This window comes from Nyctereutes procyonoides, unplaced genomic scaffold, assembly GCF_905146905.1.
Source record: "Nyctereutes procyonoides isolate TBG_1078 unplaced genomic scaffold, NYPRO_anot_genome, whole genome shotgun sequence".
Lineage (NCBI taxonomy): Eukaryota > Metazoa > Chordata > Mammalia > Carnivora > Canidae > Nyctereutes > Nyctereutes procyonoides.
In genome coordinates, this window is record NW_026575140.1 from 60861296 (window position 1) to 60888794 (window position 27499).

Genomic DNA, 27499 nt, shown 5'->3' on the forward strand with positions numbered 1-27499 from the left:
GCTGTGCCGCCCGCGGCTGCCGGCCGCTCCCGGAGTGCTGGCTCCGCCCGCGGCTGGCCTGGCCTGAGCTGGCGACAGGGCCCCTCCCAGAGCCTCCTGGGAGCCGTCTCCGCCGGCGGTGTCCCCCGGAGAAAGCCGGCGCCGTGGGCCTGCAGTCCACGCCGCAGGTGTGCTGCTTCCTCGCGGGGTCCTCCTGCGGGCCTCCTGCGGGCCTCCTGCGGGCCTCCTGCGGGCCTCCTGCGGGCCTCCTGCGGGCCGGCGCCGTGCGGGGACTTGGGCGCGCACTCTCGCTCTCTCTCGCTTCCCGCCCTCTCCGCTGCGGTCGTGCGGTGGTTGGTCACAGCCCCGTGTCTTCCAGGTGCACCCGTGTTGTCGCAAGCGCTGGGGCTTCTCTTGTTTTGGGCTGAGTAGTGTAGCGTTGTGACACACACGTCTGTCGTTATCCACTCTCCTGCGGAGAGACGTCCACCTCGTTTGCGGGCCCGCCTGCTGTGAGCCATGCTCATGCACCGGGTGCAGGGGTCTCGCCGAGGCAGGGTTTCTTGTGACCCTGGGAACGCACAGGCCGGGACTGTGCGGCTCCGCTGTTTCCCTGCTGTAAATGCGGTTTCCTGATGGGTTTGTTTTCTCTTTTTTTAAAATATCTTATTTATTTGACAGAGAGTGCGGGAGAGCGAGCAGGAGCAGGGGGAGGGGCAGAGTCCCCGCTGGGTCGGGAGCCTCCTGTGGGACTTGATTCCAAGACCCCGAGATCATGACCCGAGCCCCCCGGGTCTCCCTCCTTACGATTCTTGGTAACTTCTCGTTTCCTCCAGCTGTAAGAGTGCAGGGTATGAGACATGAGACGTACGTGTTAACGGACTGCTGACCTGACGTTACCGTAAGGCTTCTGGTGAGCGGCAGGCTGTGAGCAGCAACGTCTTCAGGACCCAAGGTTTTAAGGAGATTTTCAGCCGAGCATGGGAGTGCTGCTGCTTCTAACACCCGTGTTATTCAAAGGTCAACTGTATTCCCACAAGTGTAATTTTGTGGGGATCCTCTATATTTTTTTCCATGGTGGCTGCACCAGTTTACAACCCACCGACCGTGCTCGGGGATTGCCTTTCCTCTGCCCATGCCAGCACTTACTGTCCCACCTTTTTGACAAAGGCCATTCTAACAAGCAAGTATAGGGTAATAAGTCGCTGTGGTTTCAATATGCGTTTCCCTAATGACTAGTGACACAAAACATGTTTCCATGTACCTGTTGGCCCTTCATATATATTCAGAGAAATGTCTATTCAGTCCCTTGCCCATGTTTTAATTGGGCTGTTTCCTTGCTGTTGAGCTGTAGGAGTTCTGTATGTGTCTTGGATATGAACCTCTTATCAGGCATATGGTTTGCATTTTTTTCTCCATACCGTAGGTCATCCTTTCACTTTCTTAGTTTCTTAGTAGGATGTAGGCCCACTTGCTTATTTTTTTATCTTGTTGCTTATGATTTCAGTGTTACAACCAAAAATAATCACAAAGACCATATCAAGGAGCTTTGTTCCTATGTTTTCCTCTAGGAGTTTCAAGACCTCAGGTCTTGCATTTAAGTCATTAATGAATTTTGAGTTAATTTTTGTGAGTGGTGTGAGATCAGGATCCAGTTTCATTCTTTTCCACGTGAATATCCAGTTATCCCAGCACCATTTACTGAAAAGACTGTCTTTTCTCCATTAAGTGTTCTTTGAAGAAGAAGAGGAACGACTCCTCTTACACGTCAATGACAACTACACCTTCTAAACCTAAGCAAGAAGAGCCCACCACACCTGCAGATCCGACTAGATAGGACCTCCCTTGTCTCTATGGAATTCCCTGGAAAGAAATAAGTGAAAGCCTGAGTCTATGTATGGGACTCACTCATTCAGTTTACTACCTACTCAATACTTAACCTACTTACTAACTCAATACTTACCTACTTAATACTTGATTGTTAAATCACTTAAAATACACCAGGAACCGTGCTGGGTTTGGGGATATAAAAGGCAGGCATGACTCCTGTGTCCATGAATCTTACAGTCTGGAGGGGAGAATTCATGGGGCATGTTTGCATTTACAAGAACTTTAGGAACACAGAATAGGGCCGTAATCTATGCTTATAAGTGATATTAAAGAGATGATGGCTTCTGGAGTCGTGGATACCATTTTCTTCTTTGATGAGTACCTGCTGCCACCACCACACCTCTGTGGTCTAATGGAGCATTCCAATGACCCAGTGGGGGCATGCTGGTTGTATCCCCGCCTGTGAGCAGTATGTAAGGACTTACGTGGTTTTATTCTTTTCTGCTGCTAACACATGAGCAAAACATTAGTTTCCATTAAGAAGGGACCTACAATAGAGAAACAAAAGATGACAGTCTGTGGTTCTTTCTGTGTAGAGTTTAATGAGAATAATGAGAAGGAAGGGGAGGCAGGAAGTGTTTTCCTTGTAGTTTCAAATCTAAAGACACTCAGTGACTTTAGGTAAGACACAACTTCCTTTATCCTTCAATTTATCCTACTGTTACATAGAATGATACAGAAAAAAAAAAACAACTACATAGGGCAGTAAGCAGAAGGACTGAGACTGAGCCATAACTCTGCCATTTACTCAACCTCTTGGTTACACATGCATCCCTTAGCTTTTGAAGGTAATAGAATGAAGTGATGAAAAAGATATTTTAAAATAGTTGCATCTGAATCAAGGCAGCCAAAAATGGTCCCCCAAATTGTGTTGATTTATATATTTTGTACACAGTTTTTCTTAACACCTCTTTAAAATAGAGCACTTGCACTTGCCAGAAAAAGAAGCAACACAAAAATGATTTGTGGAATGCCACATACAGTTTTGGTCCTAGATCTACATAAATACTCTCCTTTCTATATATTATTGATTTTCAAAACAACCTTGCAGGTCAACATTTTATAAAATATTTCCATACACTTAAAGCAGAAAGCTTTAAAGATGACAGTAGAAACGAGATGCTAGGACATGACTTTCTTTCAAAAAAGCCAACGACTTGTTTGGGAAAGGCTCAGCAGTGCAGAACCATAACTCGTGCCATGGGCCCCTTAAATCCTAAAGCAGGATGCTAGGGCACGTCCACTGCAACCCGGCTGTGGCTGTGGCTCTCTCTGGGACCCCAACAAGAAGGAGCTATTGTCTGGGACACTGCTTGCCATTATGATAGGGGGAACAGAAAACATGATGGATCCCATGCTGGCTGTTAAAGTTTCTGCCCTGAAGTGACATATACCACTTCTATTTAAGTCCTGTAGCTACCTGAATTTTGCAGAGAGAGCCACAAAATAAAAGTAAATGCAACCTATAACAGCATAGTGTTGGAATGAAATTTTATTCAGGATCCAAGGAAGAATGAGTTTACACAGTTTTGAAAGGGTCGTAGAGAAAAGCAAAAGGTTGATTTTTGCTTATTCCTCACCATGCAGATTGTTTTTTTTTTAAAATATCACAATGATATCTCTCAACATACATGTTCTAGTATTTTGCCACTCCCTGTCAAGAAATGGAATCTACTTGGGGTGCCTGGGTAGCTCAGTGGTTGAGTATCTGCCTTCAGCTTAGGTCATGATCCCAGGGTCCTGGGGTGGAGTCCCACATGCTCCCTGCTTAGTGGGGAGCCTGCTTCTCCCTCTTCCTCTGCCCCCAGCTCATGCTTTCTCTTTTGCTATCTCAAATAAATGTATAAAATATTTTTAAAAATGGAGTCTACTTAATATAATCATTATTGGCTCATTAGCTGTGAGAAATGTACTATATTAGTGCTTGATGTTAATAATAGTGGAAACTGAGTGTGGGATATATGAGAACTTTCCATATTGTCACTGCCATTTTACTGTAAATCAGAAACTCTTCTAAAATAAAGTTTATTTTTAAAGAGTCAAGGTGAGCAGAAATAAGTAGATAAAAATTTAAAAAGTAGTAGAGTGCAGGCAGAAAGAGAATAATAACTCAAGAGAGCCATCGAGGTTGATGCCTTTAGGAAGGTCATAATATATAGAATTCTGGATGTGGGATCACAGGTTGAAGACATTGTAGGCAAAAACAGCATTTCCAGTTTGAAACCCAACCAGGAAAATCAAGAGTCAGTGCTCAGGGGGTGCTGGGCTGGCAAAGTCGGTAGAGAGTGGACTCTTGATCTCAGGGCTGTGAGTCTAGGCCCCATGCTGGGTGTTGAGATTACTTAAAAATAAAAGAGTAAGTGCTCAGGAGGGAAATAATATTAAACTGGACACCTGAGTGGCCCTCTGGTATATGAATGTGTCTCCCAGATGAAGACAAGTAGTTCACAGAATTAAAATCGCTGGCAGAGAGTGCACTGTTTTTAATGCTTGCTGCAGAAAAGTGCTGTCTTTTTGGATGCATAGTAGAGTAGACCAAAACCGAGTGCAAGAAGCTTGGGTTTAGTTAGGTATGTTCTCATGAGCATTTTTACAATCTTCAGTATGGATGAATATTGTGTCTCTTCCAACTTAGTACTGGGAAGATGGCATAGTGGAGATGATTTCTTAGAATGAGAATTACCAATAGACTAATGGATTTGCATTTTAAAATTCTGAAGCTGTTGAGAAGCCATCCGATCATGCAGTGACTCATGCAGTGACTCAGTTTCCCATCTGGATAATAAAACAACAGAATCTGCCTTATTGAGACATCACAGCACTGTTCTACGGAAAAACTGAGAAAGTAAATATAAAGGTGCTAACAAAACTGCCAAAGGGTACATAATTGTGTATCCTTAGGGTGCACCCAACAAAAATCAAGTTCTACTAATCTAGAAAGGGGGCTTCCTTCAGGTGCTCCACAGAATCAGAGCAAGGAGGGACAGGAGGCCTGTAAAGGGAGCAAGACGCCCTGGTTCCCATTCCCACCCCAATTTGGTAATGGGGCTTTCCTGTTCATATACTACACACTTTACTGAGGTCAACAGCCCTGTCTTTGGTCTCAGAGATCTTAACCGTGTTCTCAGCCATCAAAAATAGAGTTGTCTCCATCGTGTCATTTGATTGGAACTCAGCAAACTCTTGGGCACAGGTAGGCATCGTCTCTTGGGAGAATGCATAGGTGCTAGGTGGGTAGTTCCCAAAGGCCTTCACTATCCAGCACTGGAAAGATAAGTTCACATGAGTCTGCAGCAGAGGCAGTGATTCCTGCAAAGACAGTGGATACTCTGCGGGTGGTCTCAGACATGTACTCAGCAGCCACAGTGCTCCAGTCTCGGGCAGTGACCAACGACTGTGCTGCTGCTTCTTGATGCTGAGTCTGCTCCTGTCCATGTGTTGTTCATAGATCTACCTCCTCCCATCTGGTCTCATGAAACCCCTCTTCCAGGTCTGAGCCTTATCCATCTCTGGAATCTCTTTCTTGGTCTGGAGAACTTTCAACTGTATATGTAATCTGTGGGGCCCAGAGCAGAATGAAAATGCAGCGTCCCTTGTTCAAAACTCCCTGAATGCTGGTAAGAGCCAACCACAAACCTGCCCAAGTACGAAGCTGTGTGCAGGCCCAGGGGGGCATCACTCAGTGCCGTGTGCTCATTATGACTCATCTTCTATCCCAGAGACACAGCAAGATCTTCCCATTGTCTTGGGCAGTCAGGAATTGCCATTGCAGTCTCCTGCATCAGGCTTTACTCTTTATCTCTCAGTCAGATTCAAAAACCTTTGGAGAGCCTTGTATCATCTGGTGAAGCCATGAGATGGAAAAGGACTTGATGCCTGAACCAGCAGGTGGAAGACTGCCTGCCACATACCACGATCAATGGTCACATGAAGGATAAACACAATTCTGTAATGTTAAGCGATTGCAAGTTCCGGTTCATTTGTAACAGTTGCCATAACTTGACTGTGTTGTCAGGCGGGGCAGTGTATGGTAACATTACCATGGCAAAATCTCATTATCTTATAAAAAATTTATTTCTTGTTTATGATACACCATCAGGAACAAAGTGTTCATCATAGCTAGCTTCTCAGGGAGCTTGGCTGATAAAACTTCTGTCCTGACTTACGCTTCTGTGATCACAACACTTTGGGAAAGAACTGGTAAATTATAATTATATAAAAAAATTATAATTTACAGTGTAAATTATACACTGGTTTGTAAGGTGTCTGTGCATATGTGATATATCACTGCTTACATTTTAAAAAGTATCTCAGGTCAAATGGTCATACCTAAATTTAAAGAGAGCAAAGAACTGCAGTCTTACAATGTACCACAAAAGGGAAATCCAGACATATTTGGCAAATGAGAGCAATGAGTACCATGTGAATGTAGATGTTGGTGTTTGGAAGAAGGATGCTGCCATACACAAATCCAAAATATGTTGTGCAGGACAGGTAGTCAGGCCGCAGGCAGCAAGGATGCGGATCAGCAGGTTGGTAGCTGGAGGGCTCCAGGGTACCTTGGCAACATTCCTAGTAAGTCTGCCCCCAGTGAGAAGTAGAGGGTGGACCTGGTGAGACCTGAACTCTACAGGAAATAGATGGAGCAGAATTGTATGTGTTGGATACATTTATCTACCTTTAGCAAGATATAGCAAAGAGGGGAGCTCAGGTGAAAACTGGTTGGCTTTTTGGAAGAGGTAGAAAGGGAGTAATGAATAATTCTACACATCATGGTCCCTCTAAAGTTAGAAAAGCTGACTGCTCATAGACCCTAGGAAATAAGAGATAAGACTGGAAAAAGTTTTAAGTGAAAAAGCACTAAAAATTCTCTCAGCTCAACAACAAAAATAAAAAGTGACACAATCTTTCTGCAAAGATCAGAGTAAGTAAGGGTTTTAACCTGGCCATCCAAATTTATTGTTGCAGAGAGCATCCAGAGAGCCATCCTTCATTGAGAGAGGGGGCATGCAGATGAGGAAGCCAAGGGATAAATCATTTTGGAGAATTATATGTAGGAAAGAACTGTGGGATTCACCATACGGGAGCTAGAAGAACATATATCAGAAAGCCTCAGTTCTTAAAGTAACTGTTAAAGAAACCATGTGCCGGGATTAAAAAAAGACTTTGAGCCTTAAATCAAGCTAGCTCCCAGTGTCCTCAGCAGGCAGCCCGGTAACCCATCTTCCTGGTCTCCAGGTTGCTGGAGCCTTGGAGCCCGACGGCAAGGACTTCCCCACATGGAGGTCTTAGATGCCCTTCCCTTCTCCGCAAATGTGTGTTCATGGACTTCACAGCCCTGTTCCTGGTGAGAACACGAGACACAGTATGGGAATACCTTCCATTAGCTCCAGGGCACATGTTCCTCTGTGGTGTACAATTTCACATTTTGTATTGTTAGAATATCTTCAGCGGCCAAAGGTGTCAGGGTGACATGTGAAAAGCTTGGTCTCATTTCCTTTAAATCTGTTCTGAGCAATCCTCTTGAGTGAATGGATGCTACCAATTTGTTGATGCTCTAGCCTTACAGTAACAGGCTGTGATGTCAGAGGGTTATTTTATTGTAGAAGTTATCCAAAGAAAGTTGAGAGGCTGTAACGCAGAGAGCTCTGGCTTAGTTGCATGTTATCCAACACTCACTTCACATAAATATAAATGGAAATAGAAAAGATTCATACTAACAGTTTATGTGAACATTTTTATTAATAGTTGCCATGGTGCGAAGAAGCTTTCCTTTCAGCACTTTATATCAGTGGTTATGTGTTTTTTAAAATAATATTACAGGGCATTCACTTACAAGTCTAAGCAAGACGATCTCCTGCGAATACAGGTAAAACGAGGTCAGGCACATGATAGAGAAAGCAGCACTGAAGCATTTAAATGAATCATCATCATTCTAGAGGAAGATATTACCTATTACTTAGATGTTTTGAAATTTTTTTATAGTAGGAACCTTAAAGCACATAAGATTCTGTGCTGAGCTTGGAGCCAGACACGGGGTTCAATCTCGAGACCCTGAGATCAAGACCTGAGCAGAAACCAGGTGTTGACGCTTAACGGACTCAGCTACCCAGGAGCCTGGGAATTATAATTATCTTTATAAAAACATGTCACTCATGTTAATAAGTCATGGACTTATTGTTAAATAGGTGAATAAACATGTTTTAAGTCTCAGTTTTCATGACTATGACAGTAAATATTGATAGAAATAATGCACAAAAAATCTTTTTGGAATCCTCAATAATTTTTTAAAGTATAAAGAAGTATAAAGTATATAAATGAGATATGCCAATATAGATCAAAATCAGGAAAGCTTGGCTCAGTAAGGTTTTGTCTCATGTTGTACAGCTCATATTTCCTGTTTGCATGCTACTTGCTAGCCAACTACTAAAACATCCTACATGAAGTTAAAAAAACAAAACAAACAACACCTTACTACTGATATCAATTACACTATTGGTTAGAGTGGCTTAATTTACTGGAAAAACAGACCCACAGACATATGCTGTAACATGGCTCAAACATAAGAAAGGGTATTTCTTGCTTATTTAACAGTTGCTGACTTTATTCCACACTAAATCAGGAGACCTGCGTCCTACTCATTGATGGTTCTGTCATTTCTGGTTGCTTTGTATCCAGCTGGCAAAAGATTAAGGTACACTCACTTCTGTAAACTCTTGCACATGTGACCTCTATTTCCATCTTACTGGTGAGAATTAGTTAACGGCTACACGTGGAGAGTAGCCGCTTCTTAGCTGTGGAAGGAGAGAATGGATATTGGTGGATAGCTGTCTGTCTACCACTGTGATATGGTGCCAAGAGATTAGCTTGGAACTGAATTTGGAGATCAACCTTGGTCTGATGACTAATCATCTCTGTGGTTTTTTTGTTTTTTATAACAAGTCCAATTTTTATTCCGAGTGTTGTCACAACGTGATTACAGTCACAGAGACTCTTCCCAGCTTAGAGCTGGGACTCTTAGAAGCTATTTCATACTCTGGTGCAAGGGTAGAAAACCACAACATGAGAGGGAATTAAGTCCTGAATTATTGGCTTCATCACATCCACCTTCTCCACCCCAAAATGGCACAAAAGAAACAGCTATCATGCCCTGCAGACTACTTTTGGTGTAAAAGAGGTGATGGAGTGAGTGGAAACAGGTCATGAAAACCTGTCGAAAAAAAAAAAAAACTCTTTCAATGAGTTTGTACGCACCATCAATGAGCCTCTCCTGCATTCGGGTAGGAAACCAAAGTTCAATTCTCAAGAAGTCATTTCATTCATTGACTCAATATCAATTAACAAAGTGCCTACAAATTATCAGCTTCCACTTGCAGCCATTTCTAGATAAAAAAGAAACCTGAACTCTCTAGAGGGGCCACCAAGGTCCCCCCAAGTCTACAGCTGAAAGGACTTTTCACGGAATTGGGTTTCTTCTGTACCTCTGAAAGGGTAACACTTTAAAGCTCAATCATCTTTAACCTGGAGGTCTAACATATTTAGCAATACTTGCATCCCAGACATACAACACTAAAAGGTACACTAAATTCTGAAGGTAGCTATGCTCAAAATAGTTTAAAATTAAATGATTGTACAGTATCCATTTACGCCCGAAACTCCAGTCCTAGACCAAGCTTGTGGCCGCCAGCATTGACATTCTTGCCATCCAGCAGAGCCGATAGCGTCAGTTTGAATACCTGGCTTTAGGGTCTGAGTGTATCCTAAACCTATCAGGCTTAAGCCGAGAAGCAGGCGTCAGGGTCAATCTGATACTTGGTCACTATTCCAAAGTGAGTGTTACTACTTCCTGCTGTCCAGGCCAGATTGCTAGCGGTCTCTAACTTCTTGTTCACCTTCTGATAAATGGAGCCACCAAACTCTGTCCCGTCGTTTACATTAGTATGGAGCTGGAATTCGTCAGTCCTGTAGCCAACTTCAAAGTTGCTCTGGGTCACTCGGGACTTTGCAGTCTCAAAATTCAACTGGTAGCCAGCCAGCCAGCCAGCCCTCACAGCCCAGCACCAAAGCACCCCGGATGGAAGGACCAGCAATGTCAAAATCCACGTCACAGCCCAGGTTGATGTGCTCCCGCTTATACCCCATCTTGATTTTAGCATTTTTTCCCCCTGTGTTTGGTGAGAAGGATGAATCAAAGGTCAGCTTCAGTCCACGTGCAAGCTGATCTTCCACAGTGATCTCTGTGCCTAGAGTGTTGTCAGTGTCCCGTTTGTCTGTGAACGTCAGACCATATTCAGTCCATCTGTACTTGGTTTCCAGATCGCGCGACACATCGGTGGTCTCAGTGTTGGCTGAACCCGAACTTGTAAATTTCAGTCCATTCTCAGATTTTGTTTTCAAGTCAAGTTTTATTAAGCCAAATCCATAACCCTTAGTGAAGACGTCCCTGGCAGATTTGCCAAGATCAGCATAGGTGGGAGGCACAGGCATCTTCTGCTCGCGGGGAGGGGGGCTCAGCGGCACCTCCGTGGTTTTGTGTATGAGATTTCCTTCTGAAGCCGCATGACTACAGAGCCCTCATATGTCTTCTTTCCATGCTAGGTCTAATTCTAGGTACGCAGCTGTGATTCACAAAATTCCAATCCTTGTAGGGTTCATGTGTCAACTAGAGTTTCCATGTTTCCTGACTTCTTGTTTAAACTATATTCAAATACTCCAACGTCCTATCCTGTGGCAGTCCAAAGCCCGTTGAAGATTCCTACAAGTTCATGGGAGGCGTTCATGTGATCTCATCTGCTTCCCAGACTCATGTTCCTACCTGTGTTGCCTTTCTATTTACCACATTGTGTGGATGACAGTTTCACTCGTTTCCACCAGAACTCACCTAGACCAAGTATTTGGGCATTTGGTGAATTCAAGACTGTGCGAGGGGTCATAATGCTTACTGTAGAGCAAGAATCTCTGTCCATATTTAGCTGCCTTTGCTTCCAAAATCCTTTTGCTCCCAAAATCCTTTTGCTTTCAAAATCCTTTTGGTCTCCCCTGTCCTCTTGGGTTCTTTTTTTCCTTAAATTTATTTATGATAGTCACACACAGAGAGAGAGAGAGGCAGAGACACAGGCAGAGGGAGAAGCAGGCTCCATGCACCGGGAGCCCGACGTGGGATTCGATCCCGGGTCTCCAGGATCGCGCCCTGGGCCAAAGGCAGGCGCCAAACCGCTGCGCCACCCAGGGATCCCTCCTCTTGGGTTCTTGTTTGGATTTTTTTCCCATCCAGGGGCCAGCATCCCAATTCATGGACTCCTCTCTCCCACCTGGTGGATTATTTCATGAGAATTTGAATTTTATAAGTCGCAGCAGTAATGCTTTAGTTCCCACTCCGAAATCTTAGTCAAGAGGCAAAGCAGATTAAAAAGATCTTCTTTCCAATCATAAAGAATATAGTCTTACGAGGAAGGTGTGATTACTGAAAGCAAATCAGAAAACAAAAATCTATGTTTAAGCGCCTTAGAAGGAAGGCTCACACCAGAGACACGAGGTGCCTGGCCGGCTCCAGAACCTTTCTTGGGCAGGCAGGGCCTGCATTAATGGGCAGAGGGCAGCATGCAGCACAAGTTTTAGCAGCTGAGTTTTGAATCCAGAATATTAAAGATATTAAAGGAGCGGCAGTTTACAGGGATGACGCGGCCCGACGTCGTTCCTGTACTTCTTCAGCATGCGGTTGTGCTCGCCGTAACATAACCGGTATCACGGGTGTAACCATTTCACAAAGGTGTTCAGGTGATCGCGACGAAGCACTGACCTCCAGTAACTGGTAACCAGTGAAGAGCAGGGCGGGAAGTGAAGCAACGCCGAGGCGAGCCGGGGAGGAGCGAGCGCAGGAGCGCGGGGCTGAACACCTGACCCTCCGCTCGGCGCCGGCCGACCCGCAGCCCCGGAGCCCCGCCCCCCCGCGCCCCCGCGCCCCCGCCCGAGCCGTGCGTGCGCGTGCGTGTCCGAGCGCTGACGTCCACGGCGTGCGCGGCCACGCCGACGTCGGCTCCGTCGCCATAGCGACTGGCCCTGGCAACCCAGAAGCCGGGAGGCCGCGGACCGCGGACTGAGGGCTGCCGGCGGAGGTCGCCTGGGGCCCCGCGTCGCGGCGGCTCCATGGCGGGCGGCAGCGGGGACGTCCGGAAGGTGTTCATCTTCACCACCACCCAGAACTACTTCGGGCTGGTGTCGGAGCCCTGGGACCAGCCGCTCATGTACAGCTGCCCTGAGGTCAACAACTTCCTGGACGACGGCAACCAGATGCTGCTCCGGGTGCAACGCGCCGACGCCGGCGTCTCCTTCTCCAACGCGGTACGGCCCCCGCCGGGGACCTGCAGCCTGGGCTGGACCGCACAGCCCCCCGCTTGGGCTCCCCCCGGGGCAGGACTCCCGGGGCAGGACTCCCTCAGGCAGGCTCCCCTCCCTCGGGGCGGGACCAAGCGGCCCCCGGCTCGGGCTCCCACCTGGGCAGCTTACGTGGAGTGTGGCCCGGGCAAGCAGGGAGGGGAAGGCTGTGGATTGCTGAAAATGTCTCTTGCGTTGGGTACTGAAGATGGAAGCTGTAGCCCCTTCAAGTTAGTGCTTTTGCTGCTAGGGCCCAGCGAGATGTTGTGTACTGTCATATACCACACTACAGGCTTCTGTCATGTTGGAAATGCTTCGTTGTGTTCTAGGTTCTGTAGATGTCTGACAGCATGACTTAATAAGCTAATAAATATTGGGTCTGGTACCGTATGAGGTGCTTGGGATAAAGCCATGAACAGGTCAGAATTTGTCATCAGCGAGGAACATTCGAGTGCACAAAGATAGGCTAACACATGCACACAGATACATAAATGCAACGATTTGGGGCATTGATAAGTGCTGTTAAGACCGAAATAGAGAAATAGTATTGATGGGGATGGGGTGGGGAACTGCATTAAAATGGAGGGGGAAGGACTTCCTGTTTGTATTAGTGAGCTTTGGGGTAGGATTGGGATGATGTGTTGTAGGCAAACCTAATATTTAAAGGAAGAGTCTTTTAAGCAAAAGTACCCAGGCCCTGAGCCAGGTCTCACCTGGGTTTCAAAGGGCCAGGTAAAAATAATCTAGTGATTGCAGAAGTTTCCCTGGATGGCTGGAAACTGAGGAAGGTGACAGCATGGGCTGCTCATTTAGAACCTGGGACACCATTTAGGTTGAAATAGAACATCCATTGGTAATCTTAAGAGAGATGCAATCTGGCTTACGCTTTAGGAAAGAGGTTGGCAAACATTTTCTGTAATGGGCAGATAATAAATATTTTAGGCTTTGTAGGCCATAAGGCCTCTGTAGAAGCTACAGCTCTGTGGTTGTAGTATGGAAGCAGTCCTAGATAATGTGCAAATGAATATTACTATGTTCTAAGAACACTTTATATATAGACACTGATAATTGAATTTCATATAATTTTTGTCATGAAAAAAAAATTTTTTTTAAAGGATTTTAGGTGGTCTCTACACCCAACGTGGGGCTTGAACCCACAATGCCCAGATCAAGAGTAGCAAGCTCTCCTAACTGAGCCAGCCAGGGGCTCCTGTTTTCATTTTTTAAAAAACCTATTTTAGCTTGTGGGCTGTGCAGCAGGTTGTGGTAGGCTGATGCCTGATGGATCCCAGGAGGTGCTAGGGTTATTTTGCAACCTCAAAGGAGAACAGCTTTGTACTTTGAATTAATAGCTATCAAAATTTTGTCAGTTAAAGGAAAATAGTATTTGCCATTGATAGAGAACCTGGCAGGAGATGTAGCTGGGACTGCTAGTTTTGTTTCCCTTTTCTCAAGAATGAGGAACGGCTGTAGCCAACTGAGCTTTGCGTTAGCTCTGACTTTGCTTAGGACAAAGCTCACCATCCTGACTGATGCCAGGGAGCCTTAGCCAGTAACTGTGGTTACTCTTCTCAGTATAATGATGAAATGCATATTTTCTGAATTTTCTTTCTTTAGGTGGGAGGAAGAGAGTACAAGGGTATGTACTATTTAATGACTAAAGGGTGAATTTTTCAAATCTGTATATCTATAGCTTGTTATTCTTGTAATTGGAATAAAATGGTCATACTAGAGATAGAATTTTAATGTGTGCGAATGGGAGTTTGAGAAATGCGGCAATACCAAGGAAATGCCAGTTTCTCCTTTGTGCCTAAAAACGTAATGATTAGGGTAAAAGGAAAGTAGCATGGAATCTCACTCGTCTATAAAGTGTTTTCATGCATAGCAGTCAACTTGTTTGAAAGCTTTTTTAACACATATACTTCTCTTCCTGGAAAAAGAAATGAGAACAACTGTGAAAATGTATATATAATGCAAAAACTTCTTTCCGGTAATACACTTTTCAGCTAATGAACTAATTGCTATGAACTGACCTATTTTAAACATGGTTGCTTTAGTGAATTCCAGTTTAGCTCATCTAGTTCCAACTTTAATCTAGTTATACAACTTAAATGAAAAGTTTGATGCTCAGATACTTTAAGGAAAATTTTTTGATTCAGATAAAGATAAATTGAGAAGACAGACAACTTAAGATTATTTTGGTAGCTTTGCGTTTACATATGACTTTAAAAGCACATTTTAAAACTCTGGTTTCAGGTAAGAGGGTAATTAATATCCTTGATACAGACTTTCTGGAACAGAGTGGAGACTTATGCTACTAATCAGTGTGTTCCTGGGGCCCACAACTTTGTAGCATTATTGAATCTGGTGGGAGTGGAGTAGTTAGCAGTATCTGCCCACAATATTTATATAGTGCTTTCTGTTTATAAACCACTTGTCACAGTAGCTTTAGGACACAATCACATATAGGTGGGGATATATTTTAAAATCCAGATACTCCTAAAGAGCAGAGATAGATTGGTTGTAATATACTGTAATTATTTTAAAGTAAATATTTTTACCAAGGGATAAACATTACAGCGATTGAACAGTTTTCAGGAAACATTTCTTTCAAATACTTTTATAAAGGTAACATTAAAAATCATTTGTTTATCACTTAGATTGATTTTGCTGACACAAAAGATAAAGTGCTGGTGTTTTTCAAGCTGCGACCTGAAGTAATTACTGATAAGAATCTACATAGTAACATTCTTGTCTCATCTATGTTAGAATCACCTATAAATTCTCTTTACCAAGCAGTAAGGCAAGTATTTGCACCAGTGTTGTTAAAGGTAAGTGCCTTAAAGTACCTGTATGGTCATTTGTTTTAAGCTAGGTATTTGTATAAATGTCTTTGTAAACATAAAGATATTTATTTTATTTGCTGTTAATATCATTAGTATTTTAGTTTTTAAAATATTATAAAGGTTTATAGAAATTTTAAAGTTAGCTTTGTTGCCGAATAGAGAAATGCGAGAAAGATAAAAATGCAATCTGCATCAGCTCTTATATTGCTATACAGTAAATGATTTTATAAAATTTTAACTGTTGAAAGGCCTTTTTTTTCTCCCTATGAGACAGAGGGCAGTGGCAGGCTTTGAGAGAGACAGGTGTATTTGGACTTATTTCTCTCAACAGTATTTTAAGGAAGCCCATTTGATTGGAAAACTTTTTAAAAGATTTTATTTATTTGAGAGAGGAGGAGAGAGAGCATAAACAGGGGGAGTAGCAGAGGCGGAAGCAGAACCCCCACTGAGCAGGGAGCCTATGGTAGGGCTCCATCCTAGGACCCCAGGATTATGACCTGAGCCAAAGGCAGACGCTTCACTGACTGAGCCACCCAAGCGCCCCAATTGGAAAACTTTTGATCAATGTTTGCTCTTACCTGTTTTATTTAGGATCAGGAATGGAGCAGAAACTTTGATCCCAAACTTCAGAATCTTTTGAGTGAACTGGAAACTGGGTTGGGTATAGTTCTACGAAGATCAGACACTAACTCATCAAAACTGAAATTTAAGGAAGATGACACACGAGGTATAAAACCATAGCTTAAAGTCAAAACGATTTCTTATTAGTACATTAGTAAATTAATATATTTTTTCACAGATTTATTTCCACACTTTTGGATCTTCTCTGAGCTTGAACTTCTTTTATTTTATATTTTATTTTTTTTAAATATTTATTTATTTATGATAGTCACACAGAGAGAGAGAGAGGCAGAGACACAGGCAGTGGGAGAAGCAGGCTCCATGCACCGGGAGCCCGATGTGGGACTCGATCCCGGGTCCCCAGGATCGCGCCCTGGGCCAAAGGCAGGCGCCAAACCGCTGCACCACCCAGGGATCCCTTGAACTTCTTTTAAATGAATAGATTTACATGGATTTTGAGAAGAGGAGAATATAATCTTTAACAATGTGCAATATGTGGACATAGAAAATATAATTGCCTCTTATTTGCAGTAGTTATGTTGTGTAAACTCCCTGTGAATGATGAATTAGTAAATATTGAGCCCTTGCTTTTAGAGAAAAAACCAGGTTAAGTTCCAGTGAGCCTCTGGCCATAACATTTTTGTCGGCCACTCAACATGTCACCTTATTTTATGTGTTTCTGTTTAAAGACACTTTATTTAATATAGATTATTGATTAATTAACATAGGCCTCATGGCCTGCAGCGCTGTAACTCATGCCTGAATGGAACTAACCTAACTCCAGTATTTTCTCTGTAAGTCACATCATAGTGTTTTGTCCTTGCAACATTGGACTTCACTATGCTTGGGGGCCATTTTAAACAGAGAAATGACCAATAAAAAGTACAAAAAATGAGAAAAACATCCAACTGAGTAGTTTACACAAAGGATATTTGTTCATAGTAGAAGATAGGAAACAAGGTAGTGTCGCTTTGTTCAGCCTTAGCTGGGGACGTGTATATGCGGCAACTCAAATGTTTCATTGCTCTGTGCATGTCTGTGAAGGACCACAAAAGCATTGCAAGCATTGATTTTAGATTACAAATAAATGTTAGGAAATGGATGAATTCATAAATCGAGCATCCATGAATAATGAGTATTGATCCTAATTGTCTACTTTGCAAAGATAATTGACTTTTTAAAAAATGCATCTTATTTGAAGCTAATTATTTTATTGTAGCTGTAAATATTATTCATATGAACAATTAATATGAAATGCATGACCTACACTAATCATTATTTTATAATGCTGGTTACAGTTTTATACTTGAATAGTAAATCAAATGCTTTCTGAATACCATAGACTCAGAAAGAATAGTGCACTTTTCCAGCATGTGACTAAGCAAATATATTTCCCAGTTCATTGGGAAATATAAAAGCAAATTGAGAAGTAAAATTACTTTATAATTTGCTTTTACTTTAATATTAAATTGTGGGCATTTATTTAGATATTTTATTTATTCATGAGAGACACAGAGAGGCAGAGACATAGGCAGAGGGAGAAACAGGCTCCTGTGGAAGCCTAATGTGGGATTCGATCCTAGGACTCTGGGATTACGCCCTGAGCCAAAGGCAAATGCTCAACCACTGAGTCACCCAGGTGCCCCCAAATAGTGGGCATTTATTGATTCAATTGTAATCATTTCTGATTTGGATGGTATTCACTAATATGACTGGTAATGGAAAGCCTTGTGTAAGAGAAGCAAGAAATTATAGACTGATGGTGTAGATATGGATGATTTACAAAAACATAATGGGAAACCTACTGAGCCACAAACTTGGGAAGTATTAATTTGGTACTGTTAATTGTTCTGACTTTTCATTTTGAACTGATACTTCTTTTTTTTCCTTCTTACCTTTTCAGGTATTCTTACGCCAAGTGATGAGTTCCAGTTTTGGGTAGAACAAGCTCATCGTGGAAATAAACAGATTAGTAAAGAAAGAGCCAATTATTTTAAAGAATTATTTGAAACAATTGCAAGAGTATGTGATTCTCATATACTTATATGTCAGGCTTTTGATAATAAAATCACGTTAGGATTCAGTTTTCACTAGATTTGCCTTCGTTTTAAAATTATTACTTTTTGGTTGTAAACAAAATATATCCTTTTTATGTAGCAGGGTTTCCTTAAAGTGTGCATTTAACATGCATACTACAACTTTCAAGAAAGATTTCAAGAAAGAAACTTTCAAGAAAGATTCTAATTTCTAGTAAATATTTTTCTCAAAAACATAATTACTTTTCTGCCCATAGATAGGGAAAAGCAAAAGGCTAATGTACTAACAGGTTTTTTCAATGAGAGAGTAATAGGTTCTTTAGAAGGGATGTTCAGTTTATTCAAATTAGCATTTCGAAGTAATCTGAAATATGAAAAGTCTTAGTTTTATGCTTGATTGATTTTTCTTTGAAATATTCCTAGAGATTAAATAAGTGACCATTTTAAGTATGGTTACAAAATGGTCTATTCTTTTCAAAATAGTAATTTTATATTGTTCCTAATATTTCTTTTTCTTTTTTTTTTTTAAAGATTTTATTTATTTATTCATAGAGACACAGAGAGAGAGAGAGGCAGAGACACAGGCAGAGGGAGAAGCAGGCTCCATGCAGAGAGCCTGACGTGGGACTCGATCCAGGGTCTCCAGGATCACGCCCTGGGCTGCAGGTGGCGCTAAACCGCTGCGCCATGGGGGCTGCCCTGTTCCTAATATTTCAATATCATTTTAATGAAGTTTGAGATGGTTTTACACTTCTTTTTGTCATAATGATGGAATGTAAAATAACAAAGCTTGAACTATGATGGTGTTACTGGTAATATGCGGCGCAGTCCACAAGTGACGACATTTGTGAACTACAGTGGGTAATGTCTGAATGGCATTAGGCCTGCCTCCTTTCAGTAGCTGCAAGAAGTGAATCCAGACTTTAAGAAAAATAGGCCAAGGGAAAAATAAATCAATAGACTTTGCAATTCCTATTTTTTCTTCTGGCTTTCCTGAAATTTGTAAAGGAACTTGTAGGGTATTTGCGTAAAGATGTAATTCATCATCTGGTAGAAGGAAGAGGAGAAAGTGATATGGTGGGTTTTAGAACTGTAGCAGCCGAAAAATCTGGGAGCATGGTTACTGTGTTGCTGAAGATATGGTTATCATTATGTTTAAAAATGAATGCCTTTTGGTTTTAGGAATTTTATAACTTGGACAGTCTGTCCTTACCAGAAGTGGTTGACTTGGTGGAGACTACTCGGGATGTTGTAGATGATGTATGGAGACAAACGGAGCATGATCACTATCCCGAGTCACGGATGTTACATCTCTTAGATATCATAGGTACTGGTAAAGAAGAGAGCTTGTAAAACTTAGGAACCTGTCTTACTTTGTTCTCTTGTTTTTCCTTCAAGCCCTTACTGAAAATGCTCCTCAGTGTAAGAATTGTTGCTCAGAGTATTGCTTAGAGCAAATTGTACAGGATTATTTAAATAGAAATTTGTATATAGTTGGCTAATTTAAATCTTAGTCTCAAATTCTTTGACCATGAATGCAAGTTTACATAGTTTTTAGTCCCTATACATATACTAATTTAAACTTTATTTTGTAATGATTTCAAAAGTCTTTAATATGTATTGGTTTATTTGTTAGTATTTATTTATTTATTTATTTATTTATTTATTATTATTTTATTTTTTTTAAGATTTATTTATTTATGATAGAGAGAGAGAGAGAGAGGCAGAGACACAGGGAGAGGGAGAAGCAGGCTCCATGCCGGGAGCCCGATGCGGAACTCGATCCCAGGACTCCAGGATTGTGCCCTGGGCCAAAGGCAGGAGCTAAACCGCTGAGCCACCCAGAGATCCCTATTTGTTAATATTTAAAGTGCATATACTTTTTGACCTAGAAAATACTGTTCTTTTTATTATTCTCAGGAAATATTTGACAAGTACATAAGTACATGTGTATTTATTTCAGCATCAGTTGTAGGAATAGGAAACATAGCAGTTGAGAATTGGTTACATAATGCTACATCCATACACTAGGCACTGCAGCCTTTTGAAAAAAATTGTACATACTTCTACACTTGAAAGATGCACATGATATATTGAAAGATCCAAAAATACAGAGGAATGTGTGTGTGCATGTGTGTTTTGAAAAATATTTGTTTTTGGGTCTAAGGATGTGCATATGGTATTTTATAGATCCTTAGTGTGCTAATTTATACATTAAGTTTTGTCATAAGCATGTATTCTATAATTAGTAAAAATTTTTTTTCATTAAAAAATTTTTCATTAAAAATTTTGCTTTCTGTTTTATTAGGTGGTTCATTTGGAAGATTTGTACAGAAAAAGTTGGGAACTTTGAATTTTTGGGGAGATCCTTATTATCTCGTGAAAGACAACCTGAAAGCTGGTATTTCAATTTGTGAACAGTGGGTGATTGTCTGTAATCACCTCACAGGTCAGGTGTGGCAGCGCTATGTTCCTCATCCATGGAAAAATGAGAAATACGTCCCCGAAACACTTGAGAAACTTGGCAAACGCCTTGAAGAGGTACCATTTGATCATTTGGGTCTTTGACGTGAAGTGTGAAGTAGGTCCTCACTTGTTTGTGAACATATTTTATGGTTAGTAAGCAGTACACCCCTGAGAGATTATTTGTTTTTGGGAAAGAAAAAGAATTAAAGTTCATGTGAGATAATTTAGGGCAGTCATGTGACTGGTACCCAGTGGGGAACAAGTAAGTGCTGGTTCCCCCCTGCTTGCTTTCTCTTTGGTGTGTGGCTATTCACCCTGGAAGTTGTGAACTTCTGTTTTGTCCTTGTGAAAAAGATAAGCAGCCCACCTGTCCAGGTATGGACCCTCTCTGACATTTTCTTGGCTATCTTGAAATTGTTCTGAAGCGGGGACAGCTTTTAGGGAGTACTCAGTGGATATATTTGGAAGAGCTGTTTCATTTATGTAGGTTACACATTTCAGGATAGAACTTAGATTTTTAGCTTGAGGGACAGGCAAAATGAGAATTGCAAAGATTACAAAGATGACTTTGACACTTTGTGCTTATAGTTCTTTGGGGTTTTTTTAAAACCTTTTTCATTAAAAAAATTTTTAAAACCCGCACTGAAGTGAAACAGTATAACAAACATCAGTGTATCTGTCACTCAATTACAGCAGCCATTGGCATGACTCACTTCTGGTTCTGTCTTCGTCTCCCCTGCCTTCCCTCTTCTGGGAGTAGTTTTAAAGCCAAGCCAAGAAATTATATACTTATACCTTAAAGCTTAACCACAGAACCACTGTCACACTCAACACCGACAGTACTTTGATAGTGTCATCCTGTATGGTATAAGGTGTTCTAGAGTTGGTCTGCTCGAATTGGGTGCTTCCTGGGTGCTCTAATTCCTGTGCGTTACTGCTGGGGGCTGGCCTGTTGGTTTCCTGCGGCCAGTGCATTCACTGCTCTCTGCTCTCTCTCTGATGCTTGTTCTTCGGCGTGGTCTTAGTGATTTACCAGCCATTGATGATGGTGGGAATTGGGACTTAGTGATATTCCGGTTCTGTTTTTCTCTTTGCATTTCTTCGTGATTATGGAAGAACTTCTTGTCATCCGTGTCTTAGTTACCCTGAAATAACGTTTGTACAGGAATGGCAGCACACATCATTCCTGTTTCCTTTTATTTATTACTTTTTAGAACAACAAACAATCAGTTAGTGTCTTATTAAGTTCCCTAGGCGGTTAATGGAATGTTTTTTACTAGTATCATTACAAAGTTATGAGTTTTTATATTTAATGAGTTTCAATCTATTGTAGTTGTTACTGTCATCAGACTGTTCGTCTTTGGGCAGTGAGTGGCCGTGTACGTTGGCTCTTGGGTTATTTTTGTATGATTCCGGTATTTCTTCGATAACTTCCTTACTTTTAGCCCCCCACCCCCAAAGGTACCAGTCCATCTTGGACATTTTCCTGGAATTAGTCCTTTCTCTCAAGAGCCTGGTTTTTCCAGTGGAAAATGGCATTTAGCAACAATAATCTGGTTGGGGAAAGTGCTAAATGTCACTTACTATTAATGTTTTTAAGCCTTCTCAGTAGACAGGTTATATTGGTATTTTTGTTCTCAGTGAGAGAAAAATCAGTAGTTGATACTCCTCTTTCTCACTCAAATAGAAGTTCATAGTGTTTTTTAAGGTTTTTGCTTACGTTTTAATTGTTGTTGGATGTATTATTGAATGTGTGAATGCCACACATTTAAACTGTATAAAATTTTTTTAAAAGTAGGCTGTACACTCAGCATGGGGCTTGAACTCACGACCCTGAGATGCCACTGTTGGTGGAAGTTTTAAATACAAAATCCAGTAATTTGTTTCCCACCTGTTTGTAAATTATACATAATAGAGTGTAACATTTCATTGTTAGAAGTGCCATTTAACACAGAATGAAAATCAAGGGTTTTTATTATATTGAGGACTCTAAAATGTTACTTGGATGAATGTTAAACATAGCTTAACCATGTTTAGATTTTGTGTATTTTCACCAGGTTTGAGCACATTAATTTATCAATGTGATGATGTGATACTATCTTTGAATGCCACTTTGACTATTGATGAGTAGTAATTCTCAATATGACAGTTTGTTGCATTCGTTTCAGAGAAGTAGTTTAAAGAAACTCTTGCCCAGTACATTGAGACTCTAGGCCTATTTTTGAAGATTTATCACTTTAAATAAATTTGTTGTTCTAATATTCTATGTTTTAGGTCTTGGCTGTTAGAACAATTCATGAGAAGCTTCTTTATTTTTTACCTGCCAGTGAAGAGAAAATCATATGCTTGACTCGAGTATTTGAACCTTTTACTGGGCTGAATCCTGTGCAGTATAATCCGTATACCGAGGTTGAATACATGTTTTTTGCCTATATAATTTCCTGTTTGTGTTGTTCTTCTCAAAGACAGATATTGAAAATGTTAAAAGTCTAATAATATTGTTAATTTGTTTAGCCTTTATGGAAAGCTGCAGTGTCTCAATATGAAAAAATTATTGCACCTGCAGAGCAAAAAATAGCAGCAAAATTGAAAAATTATATTTCAGAAATTCAAGATAGTCCACAGCAGGTAAAATATTGAAATATTTTACTTTTAATATATCCCTAAGCTATTTTCGGAAATATTTATTTACCAAGTTGATCGACTTAGGATGAACATGTACTTATTTTATGTTAGCTTCTTCAAGCATTTCTGAAATACAAAGAGTTGGTGAAGCGTCCAACTATAAGTAAAGAATTGATGTTAGAAAGAGAAGCTTTACTGGCAAGACTTGTGGACTCCGTTAAAGGTAAAAGTTTATTGGATATTATAGTGTTTGCTTGAGAAAATATTTTGTAGGTTCTTTTTCTTAATTCCAATTTCTTGGAATTAAGCCTATTTTATATATGCTGACAATTAATGTAATATTTTTGTTATAAATTACAGATTTTTAAAATTAACTAGTTATTTTTTTTCCCTGTCTCATTTGATGCATGGTAAGGTCCCTAAGAGTAAAGGTAAAGGACCAAGTCTTAAGATTTCTCTAAATATAACCTTTCACTTAGTACTTGGTGCACGGAAGGCACTTAGGAAATCTTTGCTGAATATGTGTAATAATTTATTTGATTTAAATTTTACAGATTTTCGGTTAGACTTTGAGAATCGATGCCGAGGAGTTCCTGGTGAAGCATCTGGGCCGCTTTCTGGCAAAAACCTTTCGGAAGTTGTTAATAATATAGTTTGGGTTCACCAGTTGGAACTGAAGGTATCAGCTTTAAGAGATGTTGAAGAATAGTAATTGTAAAATGTGCTAAGTTAATATGGAAGGCATTCTAGAGCCTCTAGTGAAAACATGAAAAAAATTCCCTGTTTTCCTTGGCATATCTAATTTTCATGTGAAATGTAGAATTCTGAAAAAATGTACAGAGGAGGCTTGAGGGTTCAAGTGGTCTGCTCATCTTCTATGTAGAAATCACTAGCACATCATTCAGGTGCAGTCAGTCATTCTAGGTAAAGTGCCTTTTGAAAAAATATATAAGAGGGTATCATCTTATACATGTTTTCAAAGGATTTTTTTTTAATCCTTTGAGATTATCATTGCAAAATCTTGGTAGTTGCAAAGCCTATCTGCAAGTATATGTATGTAGGTAACTCTAGGTTGAAAGGAAATTAAAGGAAAGGTGAAATGTAATTATGACATTGCCTAGGATAGTATTAGCAATTTATGGATTTAACAGCTATTATTTTAATATTTTGGTATTCTCAAACTTGATCTAAGATTCTTGTGTACTCACTAGTTAACATGTGGTACAGTGTCTTCCATTGACTTAGGTAATGGATATTAATTGGTTATGGTTTGTGATTAAGAGCAAGCAGACAGTATTATCAAGGCTAGTATGTTTGAGAGTTATTCAAAGTTGTATTTTTGTTCTATTATATGGAATATTCTACCCAATCTTGTCATCTTTCCAAAGTGCTCTCATGTTCTTTGTACAGTTGTGGAAGAGAGGCATTTCTTCCCTCTAATTGCCATTCAGATTGGCAGATACTGTGTGAGCTCCTCACCAGAGCACTTAGCCAATGACCACATAATTGCTGAATTATGTGGAGGAGTGTTGCTGAGTACATAGGGGGTCTCATCTGAATTTTCCCCATGTTACCCTTCTGATTATGCCTTATATGTGTTACCTCTGTTTTGCTCTTCTGAGGTGGTACAATCAGAAGCAAAATAGGGGCTGATCTTACATTCACAGGCACATCTCCTCTTCTACTGTTTATAGTTGAATGGGAAAGTAATTTCTGAATCGCAGGTTGGAGAAGGTGGTTCATTTCATACTAATTTTGTAATAATATATTCTTGCAATATTTTTGTTAATTTGTCTTTTTAAGGTGGATGATACTCTCAAGATTGCTGAGGCTCTTCTATTTGACTTGTCTGGATTTCGGTCTTTCCATCGAAGTGCTGAAGATCTGTTAGACCAGTTTAAACTGTATGAACAAGAACAATTTGATGACTGGTCCAGGGATATTCAGTCTGGTTTGTCTGATTCCAGGTCTGGTTTGTGGTAAGTATCGACACACTAAACAGTGAAGTCGGTGCAAGGATCTTGTTTCTTATGTTAGTAATCTAAGTGGCAAGATGGAATTAATTTTCTCTGTTCTCTCCTTTCTCCAAACTTGCTGTTGCTCCTTACAACATTTTTTGTTAGTTTTTGATTAACTTTTAAGTCATTAAAGTTGGAGCTTTGAAGATAATCAGTTGATTATCCCCCCCATGCCCCCCGTTGCTTCTTGTGTTTGTCAGGTCTGCAGATTTTCATTTTAAAATTCAGCTTTCCTCTCCCATATGTTTTGCTACTGGTATTCATGTGTGTTTTTCTACCTTTTTATGTATGCCATTTAACTCTTTCCCTTCCTACCATGAACCTAAAATATGACAGGTGCTCCAGGCCAAAAAAAGAGTTCTGTAGTCGGCTGATTTTGGAAAATGTTCACACTTTTACCACTGCAGCTCTGGTGGAGTTCCACTATGTATGGTAGCATGCCGGGGACTGAGGCCTCTGAAAAGAATCCTGTTCAACTTTATTCAACCCACTGTATCCTATTTGGCAATGAAATCTTCTGACTCCTGCTTTTTTTCTGGGCTAAACCCTTATTGCTCCATAGAATTGGTGTGTTTTAGAATATATTTCGGGATATGCTGGTATGTAGAAAGTACTTTTGAAGATTAGTTTCAAATAAAGGCAAAAAAAATCACCATTCGAAATTTTTGATAGGCTTTATGATATAGGAAAGTTGGGGTTAAATCATTATTCTAAGCCACTTTAAAATATCTACTTTTTGTTAGGCTTTCTTACATGCATTGTTAGGTGGGTAAAATAAATTTGTTCTTTGCTTTTCAGTAGCTTACTTTCTAAGACCCAAGTTTCTTAATTGTGAAAGTGATCTGAAGGAATAAGTATTATGTAAAACTGATCCTGAAAGAGAAGTCATGAAAATATAGTAGTTTGAGTAATTTGGCTCAATATTTTCACGATCATCCTGACTCGAGTGCCCTGATTTAAAAATTGCTATTGTAGCATTTACAGGAGACACTAAGGACAGTCCTTCGCTAAACAAAGAGTAGAGGGAATGAAACATTTGAATATCTCTACTCCTCCCATTTTGATGTTCTTTATCATCAATCCTTTAACAAAAGTATCAAAGAACCAAGTTGACAGACTTAATATCTAAGAGAACCCTTTTGAAAAAGAATATCAAGCCTTTTCTCTCTGTGGTATGATGCCAGTTTTGAGTCTTAGCTGAAGACTAAGAGATTGATTTTTCTTATCAGAAATGACTTGGTTGGAATATTAATGTAATGATAGATTTTTGGATATTGTAGTTTATTACCAAGATCTAAATTGTGAGCTACTATATGAAGAAAAGATTGCTTGAAAACTATAATTACAGAAAAGTTGTAAAAATTTTTGCATTTTTCATCTGTTCAAAGAGTGAGAATGTGAATATTAAAAAGTAATTTTATTTTGTAGTATCGAGGCTAATAGTCGAATTATGGAATTGGATCCTAATGATGGATCATTAAAAGTACATTATTCAGATCGCTTGGTGATTCTCCTGAGAGAAGTTCGTCAGCTTTCTGCACTTGGCTTTGTTATTCCTGCCAAAATACAGCAAGTTGCAAATATTGCACAGAAATTCTGCAAGCAAGCAATTATTCTTAAACAAGTATGACATTATATTTTTGAATATATGACTATTCTGAGTTTATTACATTAGAATATTTTAAGGGCTTTGTTTTCTAAATTTGATTTTTTTGGGGGGAGGCTAATGGAATAGCATCAGTATGTCTTTGGAAATTATGGTTTGCTAAATGACTACCTTACAAAATTTACTTTGCAGACCTTTAGAGGAATTCATTAATTTGTGGTATTTATTATTCATTCTAAGCATTTGGAAAGATAGAATGTTATTTTTTTTTCCCCTTTTTCTTTCATATTACATGCATGGATCTTAAAGGAGCTTCTAATCAAAGGGCCCTCTGTCCTTTGCTTGTCTTCGAGAGTCAGATTCTTAGAGAGTTAGCAGGCTGATGGGCTGGTTGTTAGCTTTGGTCATTTCCTAGGTCTTCTGGCTCAGCACTTTGCCATCACATCGTTTTCCTGTTTAGAACCAACTCTTATGGCCACATTGTCTATCTCCTTAGCACAGAAACCAGGCCTAATCATACTGTAGCTAACCTGACTAACTGTGACCCCCACTACCTATACCCTGAATTCTGAATGTACCTCCATGCACTGGTATCTCTTCCCTCTTTTTTTTTGGGGGGGGGTTATTTATTTATTCGTGAGAGACAGAGAAAAGCAGAGACATAGGCAGCTGGAGAAGCAGGCTCCCTATGGGGAGTCTAATATGGAATTTGATCCCTGGACCCCAGGATCATGCCCTGAGCCAGCAGATACTCAACCACTGAGCCACCCAGTCACCCTTCTGTTCCCTCTTATTAGAAAACTGTAAGTCATCCTTTGATTCCCCACTCATAAGTCCCTGTCTGTATTGTGTCTTTCTTTAGTTGTTTACTCCCCATTCTGTATGCAATGTGCAAATTAGTTTTGAACACTTTTATGGAGTATTGGATATTTTTTGTCTTTTCTCCCACTTAGTAGATCTTAGTGGGGCAGGAATAGTTTCTGAGAGGCACATACTTGGACTCTCCTTGATTCCTTCAGCAGGAATCCCCTGAGCACC

At 40.5% G+C, this 27499-nt stretch overlaps 1 protein-coding gene and 1 pseudogene across 3 annotated transcripts in view; one reads left to right on the forward strand and one right to left on the reverse strand.

The window, feature by feature from the left end:
• Positions 1-7586: 7586 nt before the first annotated feature.
• Positions 7587-11781, reverse strand: LOC129497936 (voltage-dependent anion-selective channel protein 1-like; annotated as a pseudogene).
• Positions 11782-11935: 154 nt separating this feature from the next.
• Positions 11936-27499, forward strand: part of DYNC2H1 (dynein cytoplasmic 2 heavy chain 1) — a 341276-nt gene continuing 325712 nt past the window's right edge. For all 3 annotated transcript variants that reach the window (XM_055305872.1, XM_055305873.1, XM_055305874.1), the window contains exons 1-12: positions 11936-12210; positions 14904-15074; positions 15681-15816; positions 17614-17732; positions 18929-19073; positions 20055-20287; positions 22487-22621; positions 22727-22840; positions 22949-23060; positions 23392-23516; positions 24641-24816; positions 26284-26479. In XM_055305872.1, coding sequence (XP_055161847.1) covers positions 12016-12210; positions 14904-15074; positions 15681-15816; positions 17614-17732; positions 18929-19073; positions 20055-20287; positions 22487-22621; positions 22727-22840; positions 22949-23060; positions 23392-23516; positions 24641-24816; positions 26284-26479 — 1857 coding nt within the window. In that variant the 5' untranslated portion in view covers positions 11936-12015. The remainder of the gene's footprint in view (positions 12211-14903; positions 15075-15680; positions 15817-17613; positions 17733-18928; positions 19074-20054; positions 20288-22486; positions 22622-22726; positions 22841-22948; positions 23061-23391; positions 23517-24640; positions 24817-26283; positions 26480-27499) is intronic.